Source organism: Haematobia irritans, chromosome 4, assembly GCF_050003625.1.
Source record: "Haematobia irritans isolate KBUSLIRL chromosome 4, ASM5000362v1, whole genome shotgun sequence".
NCBI lineage: Eukaryota > Metazoa > Arthropoda > Insecta > Diptera > Muscidae > Haematobia > Haematobia irritans.
The window spans coordinates 185970245-185979883 of NC_134400.1; the positions used below are offsets into that span (position 1 = coordinate 185970245).

Below are 9639 nucleotides of genomic sequence, written 5' to 3' on the forward strand. Positions count from 1 at the left end.
AATGAAAATAATATGCATTGTAAGTGAAATAAAGCCTTTAACCCCCATTTTCATGAAGCTCCGTTAGTGTTCCGTTAACTAACCAACTTTTAAACCGTATTATGGACGAAGCTGTCATCTTGCCTTCATATTCCATAGGCCAGTTAGGAACTTAACTGACGAAAATTTTTCAGTTAAAGTTAACCGGAGAGAAGATATTTGCAATTTACTTTCTGTTAACTGGCAGTTAAAGCCTAACGGAGCTACATGAAAATGGCCGTAAGTTTGTTAAATTTTAATCAAAAATGTGACTTTTGATACAAAAAAATTTAGCTTTTTTTCTAGCTATTTTTTTTAGCACTTTTTAGCTTTTTTTAGCTATTTTTTTGGGCAAATCTAGCGGTTTTTGGTGAAACAATTCTGGCAACGCTGGGCCGTATATACTTGTTGTAATTGGTTTAGAACCGTGAAAACAAAATTCACGAAAAATTTCATGTTTTCGCTCCATTGAGTATTTGTATCCAATTTAAATCCGTTTTTACTAACCAAAAATTGCTGCCTGACTAATTCAGATAGTTCACCGTCGTTTTCCATATGATATTCTCCCACTTCATTCTCATGTAAATCGGAGTAAAATTTGGCCTCTGTGGTTATATGATTATAAATACATGGGAGCTATATCTAACCGATTTAAACCAAATTTGGCATGCATAGTAAGAATGTTAAGTCTACATCCTGTGCAAAATTTCACGTAAATCGGAGTAAAATTTAAACTTCTGTGGCCATCTGTATAAATCGGGCGTAAGATATATATGTGGGAGCGATATCTAAATATGAACCGATTTCAACCAAATTTGGCATGCATAGTCGGAATATTAATTCTACTCCCTGTGCAAAATTTCACGTAGATCGGAGCAAAACTTTGGCGTCTGTGGTAATATGGGTGTATATCGGGCGAAAGATATATATGCGAGCTATATCTAACTCTGAACCGATTTCAATAATGTCGAACAGATAATGTTCAAAAACAACAATATTTTTTCTGTAGCGAATATCAGAATGCAAAACAAACATAAAAAGGCGGTTGGTGCCTAAGCTAGGGTTAAAACGATCCAAACAAGCTTCAGAAATGTTCATTCTTATGCGTTTTTGATCGACTGTTAGTAAATGTGGCACCAATTTTGCAGTGTTATTCAAATCGTCTCTATGTAGATATAAAAGTCGAAAAAAAAAAATTTTTCAATTTTTTTCCCCTATTTTTTAAATCAAACCTGAAATATTGAAATTGAAACACATCTGAAGAACTAAGGCTTCCACCCTATGACAAGTCCGTGTAAAATTCATTGCTTCTGTGCCAAAATGTCCTTCTTCTTTCTTGGCTACACATTTTTTTGCTGGTGCTCTTAAAAATAAATTTCTATTGCGATATATTAACAAAGCTAGACCCACTCTAATACACTTAGTTATTCAAAACAAACCTTTGAATTTTTGTTGAGATATAAACAATCACTTGACTTACCGCAGCATAAACGTGTATTTACTATGTTTGGCAGCTTTTTTACGCGCCAAAATAACCAAAGCCAAAAAATTGCCAATAACACCCAGCACAATGACAATGGTACTCAATAAAAATCGACGTTTATTCTGATACAATGGAACCTGAGCAGGTGGTATAATGCTGCTTGTTTCAGTAACATTTTCCAGGAGGTCCATATCGGAAGTAACCGAGTCATCAGCATTGAAACTCCGAGCAAATTGAAACAAAATAAGACCGTATAATAAATGCGAGAGAATTTTTGAAAACATTTTAGAAATAGAGAACTTTGAAAATTTTTTGAAATTTTTGAATATATATTTTTTTTTTAATTAGAATTTATTTAAGTTTATGTATTGCAATCCGTACAATATTCTAGTTAATTTTTTACTCTTTGTTATTAAACGATTAATTATTTGATTTTCGACTTGATTTTTTTTTCTTTATATTTATTTTGTTTTTATCAACTCTACTCTCTAATTTTGGCTAAGGGCTACCCTTTCATGGCCCCGGTTAAATTAGCACTGTTCCTTATAAAATTTTTGTTCAATTTAATTCCTTTGAGAGAATTTTGAAGTTTGTATCGAATAACGACGAAATACTTTCAATTACCGGTTCGTCGACTATTCGTTTCTTCGGACGCAAGGTGGCGTGCAATCGTTTACGCGGCTCTTGAGAAACTGTGCGATTTCTATGCGTTGTAGATGATAGCCTTTACTTTTGCAATTACAACAAACAAACATCGCTAGCAGAGCAGAGCAGCAACAGTAACCCGGCTATGTGTTTGTTTACCATTGCGCTATTATGCGACAGTATTCGGCTTCTGCTGCCGATAATGGCTTAGTTGTATATCATATGTTGCTGTGCTCTAGCTTTGTGGTGTTATGTACATGTAACCGAAGTGATTTCGTTTAGCATTAACGAAACTGTGTTGTAGTTTTTTTCTATGCGTTGTAGACGATAGCTTTTACTCTTGCAATTACAACAAAAACTATGCAAAGCTATCAGAGCAGAGTAGCAACAGTGACCGGCAATGTCGACATATGTTTGTTTACCATTGTGTGATTGATTATACGAAAGAATTCGGCTTCTGCTGCCGCTTACGTCCTATTTTTACATCGTTGGCTGTGCTGTAACTTCGGGATGTTATGTGTTTATAACCAAAGTGGATTCATCATTTAGCATCAATGAAACTGAGTTTTATTACTTTAAGGATTCAAAGATTTCTATTAGAATGCTTTTGTGCATTGATGTGTGTTTGTATGCGTTCGTATTATACATATCGATATAAAGGTTTAACCCAGGGTTGATAAAGTTGACACTTTTGTGCTTTTCTTGATACATTTCGACTGTCAAAAGCACCGTGGCACGACCTGCGAGCCATTTGGTGCTTTTTTCATCACAATTACTCTACATCGAGTTATTATGCCATAAATGTGAACGTTTCTCATATATCAACTCAATTTTAAAAATAAGTAAGTAAGTAAGTAAAGTATCCCTTCAGTTTTTTTGGTGCCAATTGAAATTTTATACCGGTCATGGGACTAGTTGTATTTAGCCAATTTGTAGCCACTTCATGCATTTGTGTCTAGACCACAATGAACCCATCCCCTAACCGGTTCAAATGTCTCTATCACTGGGTTAATTAACACATTTCTGGCCCTTTTGCATCTATAACAGGGACAGTTCTATTTTTAGATTTTTTTTCAGTTATATTTTCCCTACATTTGTTCATTTTCTACCAATATCACAAACATTTAAATTGACGTTTCAAAGCTGGGTGTTCAATGGCGTTTGTGGCTGAATGCGTTAAGGCGTTTTGTTATGCTGCCAGTAAACCCAGGTTCAAAACCTGGCCGGAGCGAAAAAATTTTTCAGATTGTAAATAACATAAGACAAACAAAAAAAAAAAAACATTGATAGAAATAAGAAGTAAAATTGGTGGAAAATTTTGTTTTTTAGAACTGTCTCTCTAACATGTCTATTTGAACTGGTTAATTGGTGGGTTGAAAACAACCGGTTAAAGGATTGGTTTGTAGGTATCTATGTGGGGGTCAATTGACCCTTCCTATGACAACCCCATGTTAATTTCACGAGGTCACCTAACTAGTTAAAGGACCTGTACCGGCTATAAAGGACAGGTGAATCGACCGGTTTGGGACCAGTCCCAAGAACTGAAGGGATATATTATACCCTTCACCACTATGTACACCAAAATTTGTGTTACCAACTCAACTCCTTCAAATTTGTTGGGAGTTATTATGAAGGTTAATATTCCTAAAGGGTGATACGGTCAAAATTTGGTCAATATAAACTTGACGTATTTCTTTCAATTTTGCATTTAATAAAACCCAAACACCCCTCATTTTGAAGGTGTGTGTGTGTAGAATGTTGCTCCTAGTTTGATTTTGGAATTACCTCTTCAGTTGTCAAAATCCCGCCCAAGCAAGAAGAGCAGCGTATCAAAATTTTGCTCGCGCATCGCGAAAATCCGAGCTACTCGCACGCAAAGCTGGCAAAATCGCTAAAAGTTGCCAAATCAACCGTTACAAATGTAATTTAAGTGTTTGGGGAACGTTTGTCGACAGCCAGGAAGTCTGGATCGGGGGGAAATCGAAAACCGGAAGCCGCTGAGACGACAAAGAGAGTTGCCGGTAGTTTCAAGCGAAACCCTAACCTCTCTCTCCGAGATGCCGCAAATAAGCTGGATGTATCGTCTACAACCGTGCATCGAGCCAAAAAACGAGCCGGACTATCGACTTACAATAAGATAGTGACTCCAAATCGCGATGATAAACAAAATACGACGACCAAAGCGCGATCACGGAGGCTGTACACGACGATGCTGACGAAGTTTGACTGCGTGGTAATGGACGACGAAACCTACGTCAAAGCCGACTACAAGCAGCTTCCGGGACAGGAGTTTTATACGGCAAAAGGAAGGGGAAAGGTAGCAGATATTTTCAAGCACATAAAACTGTCAAAGTTCGCAAAGAAATATCTGGTTTGGCAAGCCATCTGTACCTGTGGCTTGAAAAGCAGCAAATTTTTTTTTTGTCATTCTATCACGAAAATAATTGTTCCAATTAATTATTTAATTACAATGTCTTCAATCACGAAAATGATAGTATGAATCACAGATTTAATTGGACATTAAACAAATATTTCATTAAGAAGAATTGGACATTAAACAAATATTTCATTGATGTCTTTATCAATAATTTCATTGATTTCATATTTAATATTTTTATACCCTCCATCATAGGATGGGGGTATATTAACTTTGTCATTCCGTTTGTAACACATCGAAATATTGCTCTAAGACCCCATAAAGTATATATATTCTGGGTCGTGGTGAAATTCTGAGTCGATCTAAGCATGTCCGTCCGTCCGTCCGTCCGTCTGTTGAAATCACGCTAACTTCCGAACGAAACAAGCTATCGACTTGAAACTTGGCACAAGTAGTTGTTATCGATGTAGGTCGGATGGTATTGAAAATGGGCCATATTGGTCCACTTTTACGTATAGCCCCCATATAAAGGGACCCTCAGATTTGGCTTGTGGAGCCTCTAACAGAAGCATATTTCATCCGATCCGGCTGAAATTTGGTATATGGTGTTGGTATATCGTCTCAAACAACCATGAAAAATTGGTCCACATCGGTCCATAATTATATATAGCCCCCATATAAACCGATCCCCAGATTTGGCTTGCGGAGCCTTAAAGAGAAGCATATTTCATCCGATCCGGCTGAAATTTGGTACATGGTGTTGGTATATGGTCTCTAACCATCATGCAAAAATTGGTCCACATCGGTCCATAATTATATATAGCCCCCATATAAACCGATCCCCAGATTTGGCTTGCGGAGCCTCAAAGAGAAGCAAATTTCATCCGATCCGGCTGAAATTTGGTACGTGATGTTGGTATATGGTCTCTAACAACCATGCAAAAATTGGTCCACATCGGTTCATAATTATATATAGCCCCCATATAAACCGATCCCCAGATTTGGCTTGCGACGTCTCCAATAGAAGCAAATTTCATCCAATCCGGTTGTAATTTGGAACATGGTGTTAGTATATGATCTTTAACCCTGGACAGTCATCCTTCGTCAAAATGACGACGCGTAATTTCATGTTCGATTTAAAATGCATTTTGGTCGATTGGGAAATGATAAATTTAAGTTATACCAATTTAAACATTTTATGAATTTTTGTGTTATACTAATTAAAAACAAATCGAATGAGAAAATAAACTCAATTTTGGTTCACATTTTTGCTCAAAAATGCAAATTATAACGTCTTGAAATTAGCCGTAGTCAAAATGACGAAGGATGACGTTAATGTACAAAAAATAAGGATGACTTTCCAGGGTTAACAACCGTCCCAGAATTGGTCCATATCGGTCCATAATTATATATAGCCCCCATATAAAACATTCTCCAGATTTGACCTCCGGATCCTCTTGGAGGAGCAAAATTCATCCGATCCGGTTCAAATTAGGAACGTGGTGTTAGTATATGGTCGCTAACAACCCTACTAAAATTGGTCCATATCGGTCTATAGTTATATATAGCCGATCTCCAATCACAGAAAAAGTGGTCCATATCGGTTCTTAATCATGGTTGCCACTCGAGCCAAAAATAATCTACCAAAATTTTATTTCTATAGAAAATTTTGTCAACATTTTTTTTCTAGAGAATATTTTGTTCAAATTTTATTCGGTTCATAATAAAATTTTCATCATTGTCAAAATTTTATTTCTATAAAAAATTTTGTCAAAATTTTATTTCTATAGAAAATGTTGTTCAAATTTTATTCGGTTCATAATCATGGTTGCCACTCGAGCCAAAAATAATCTACCAAGATTTTATTTCTATAGAAAATTTTGTCAAAAGTTATTTCTATAGAAAATTTTGTTAAAATTTTATTTCCGTAGAAATTTTTGTCAACATTTTCTTTCTATAGAAAATTTTGTCAAAATTTTTATTTCTATAGAAAATTTTGTGAAAATTTTATTTACATACAATTTAGAAGATGGTGTTAGGAGGTTTTAAGATACCTTGCCATCGGCAAGCGTTACCGCAACTTAAGTAATTCGATTGTGGATGGCAGTGTTTAGAAGAAGTTTCTACGCAATCCATGATGGAGGGTACATAAGCTTCGGCCTGGCCGAACTTACGGCCGTATATACTTGTTTTTTCAATAAATTTTTTCATTTTCATTGTGTTTTTAGTTTGACTAAAAAATTGATGTTTTGCAATAAAAATTTTTGTTAAACTTTTTAATTGGAAATATTTTTTTTCTGTGTAGGTTTAATACTTCGTTACGTTTTAAAATGATGGGTTAAATGCTAGTAAAAAAGTTATAATTTCACAAAAAAGATATATATTGAAGTAGCTATTTATAAAACCTATTTTTTTTTTGGAGCACATTTTAAATTTTCTCTTATGAGAGAAATTCCATTGTTAGAGAATTATGCTCTGATTAAAATAAATTTAAACAAGTATATAAGGCCGTAAGTTCGGCCAGCCGAAGCTTATGTACCCTCCACCATGGATTGCGTAGAAACTTCTACTGAAGACTGTCATCCACAATCGAATTACTTGGATTGCGGTAACACTTGCTGATGGCAAGGTATCTTAAAACCGTAATATATATCACATAGTCCATACGTGGTATATATTAAACTAAAAAAGGCCGATTAAATACGTATATAATTAAGTTTAAATTTTCTTTAGAAATAAAATTTTAACTTACATGGTGTCCCAAATTTCAGCCGGATCGGATGAAATATGCTACTCTTATAGGCTCCGCAAGCCAAATCTGGGGGTCCGTTTATATGGGGGCTATACGTAAAAGTGGACCGATATGGCCATTTGCAATACTATCCGACCTACATCAATAGCAACTACTTGTTCCAAGTTTGAAGTCGATAGCTTGTTTCGTTCGGAAGTTAGCGTGATTTCAACAGACGGACGGACGGACATGCTTAGATCGATTCAGAACTTCACCACGACTTTATGGGGTCTTTGAGCAATATTTCGATGTATTACAAACGGAATGACAAAGTTAATATACCCCCATCCTATGGTGGAGGGTATAGAAAGGATTACTTCAACCGATCACTATCTAATTCATATATCCAGATGTGAGGATATATTGGATTACTGATTGAGAAATAATGACTCACAATTAGCACCGGATATTGGCCGAGTAAATCATTTACCATGAATGGTTTGTTGTATCATTTCATAGAGCCATAATTCTTATTTGTAATTTGCTAATAATATGTTGACATCACTTCCTCTTTGTGGATGGATTTCCTTTGTAAAACCACACTCAAAAAAAAAGTGAACTCTTTATTTCACTAAAGCCAATTTAACTTTCGTTTAGTTCATGGAATTATTATGTTTGGAGAAAGTTTCCTCTACTTTAATAATTTTTTGTGTACGTTAGTTAAATTAAATAAACCCGAGGAAAAAAATATACTCAAATGAAGCATAAAGATTAACTAAATTTGTGTCTTCCACAAAATAGTGCAATATTTCTTTAAATTTGTAATTTTTTACTACAAATACGTTCATCATGAACTTCTTATGTAACTAAAGACATTCTTGCAATTTTGAACTCCAATTTTTTCCTTCAAACTACAAAATTTTCTTTAACAAGTGAAAAAACTTAATTATGTCTAATAAATTTTCTTGAATTTGTCGAAAAATATTTACTTATTTTTATGACATAAAATTTTCTAAAAATATTCAAAATTTTCTAAAATTAAACGAAATTTTTCTTCCTGGTGTACCCTCACAAAAAATCGCTTCTGTAACATATACTCCCAAACATATTTTGCTTCAAGCATATACATTTTTGGGTATTGCCCAAACATTTATATGTTGATCTCTTCCAATATATAATATGTTTGAAAGCATATTGGTCTAAACAATATATGTTTGGGTAGTCTAAGTTCCGAACATTTTGTATTTTTGCATCCAAATTCAATAATGTTGTCTTCCAAAAAACAATATGTTATTATGTGAACATATAATATGTTTGGAAGCATTTTGCACCCAAAAATATTATATGCTTAAAAAAAATTCTCCCAAACAATATTGTGCTGAAAATTTTATTTATTTATTTATTTATATATTTACAATCATAATGAATTATGAAAATAAACAGGTAATATAGGTGCTAACAACATAGGTTTTCGACCTGAATGCTCAAAATTTTGTTTCTGCCTAATTGTATATTCCCCCACATCTTTCTCACTTCCACGAGATTTTTTAGTTCTTAGCACATTTTTCTGTAATACAAACATTGTAGAAGAAATTATTCATTTTTTTTTTATTTTAATTTTACCTTTTGCCGGACGGGGATTCGAACAGCGGACCACACAGTTTGTAAGGATCAAAGAAGTAGCTGATCAATTGCCCAAGGAAAAATAAAATGTTAATTTTGTAATAACAAGCAACAACCACCAACTTAATTCAATATCGCTCCCTGTTAAATAGCGCTTTGACAAACATTTTATGTCCCAAACATAATATGTTCTAACATATTAACATATATGTCCCAAACATGTTATGCTAGTTTATGAACATCATATGCTTGCACTCAAAAATATTGTGTTTAAAAATTTGTGTTCCAAACATATAATGTTTATAGCCAAACATATGAAAAACAGTCTTTTTCATCCGTGTGGGTTCACTGTTTTTTCAGTGCATTTACAAGCCCCACTAAGAGAAATTTCAAATGAATATGGGCCCATTAGCCCATCAACAATACAACCGAAGTGTTTATTGAGCTATATGGACGAACATGTATTCATTTTTTTTGCAAATATAAATTTAATGTGTATTAAAAAAAAACAACTCATGTATATCAAGTGTTTCCGTATGGGAATTTCAAAGGAAAAACGTTATGTTTTTGTTTGTGCTAATTTTTTATTCACAATTTCACGCTTTCAATGTGTAGCATTGTGTGTTTCAATTGCAATTGCGAATTATTCGGTATTTGTAAATTTTATTCTTTTGTTTTGATAGTTTATAAATATTATTATTATTATTGATTTGCCAAAATTGAAAAATCTGTGTATTTTGGATACTAAAAATAAATAAATCA

General features: G+C 34.0%; 1 protein-coding gene across 1 annotated transcript in view; it reads right to left on the bottom strand.

The window, feature by feature from the left end:
* The window catches only part of LOC142234347 (prostacyclin receptor), a 45457-nt gene extending 43263 nt beyond the window's left edge, over positions 1 to 2194 (bottom strand). Inside the window, exon 1 of the mRNA XM_075305461.1 lies at positions 1499 to 2194. Within this exon, the coding sequence (XP_075161576.1) occupies positions 1499 to 1785 (287 nt within the window). The 5' untranslated portion in view covers positions 1786 to 2194. The remainder of the gene's footprint in view (positions 1 to 1498) is intronic.
* Positions 2195 to 9639: the final 7445 nt, after the last annotated feature.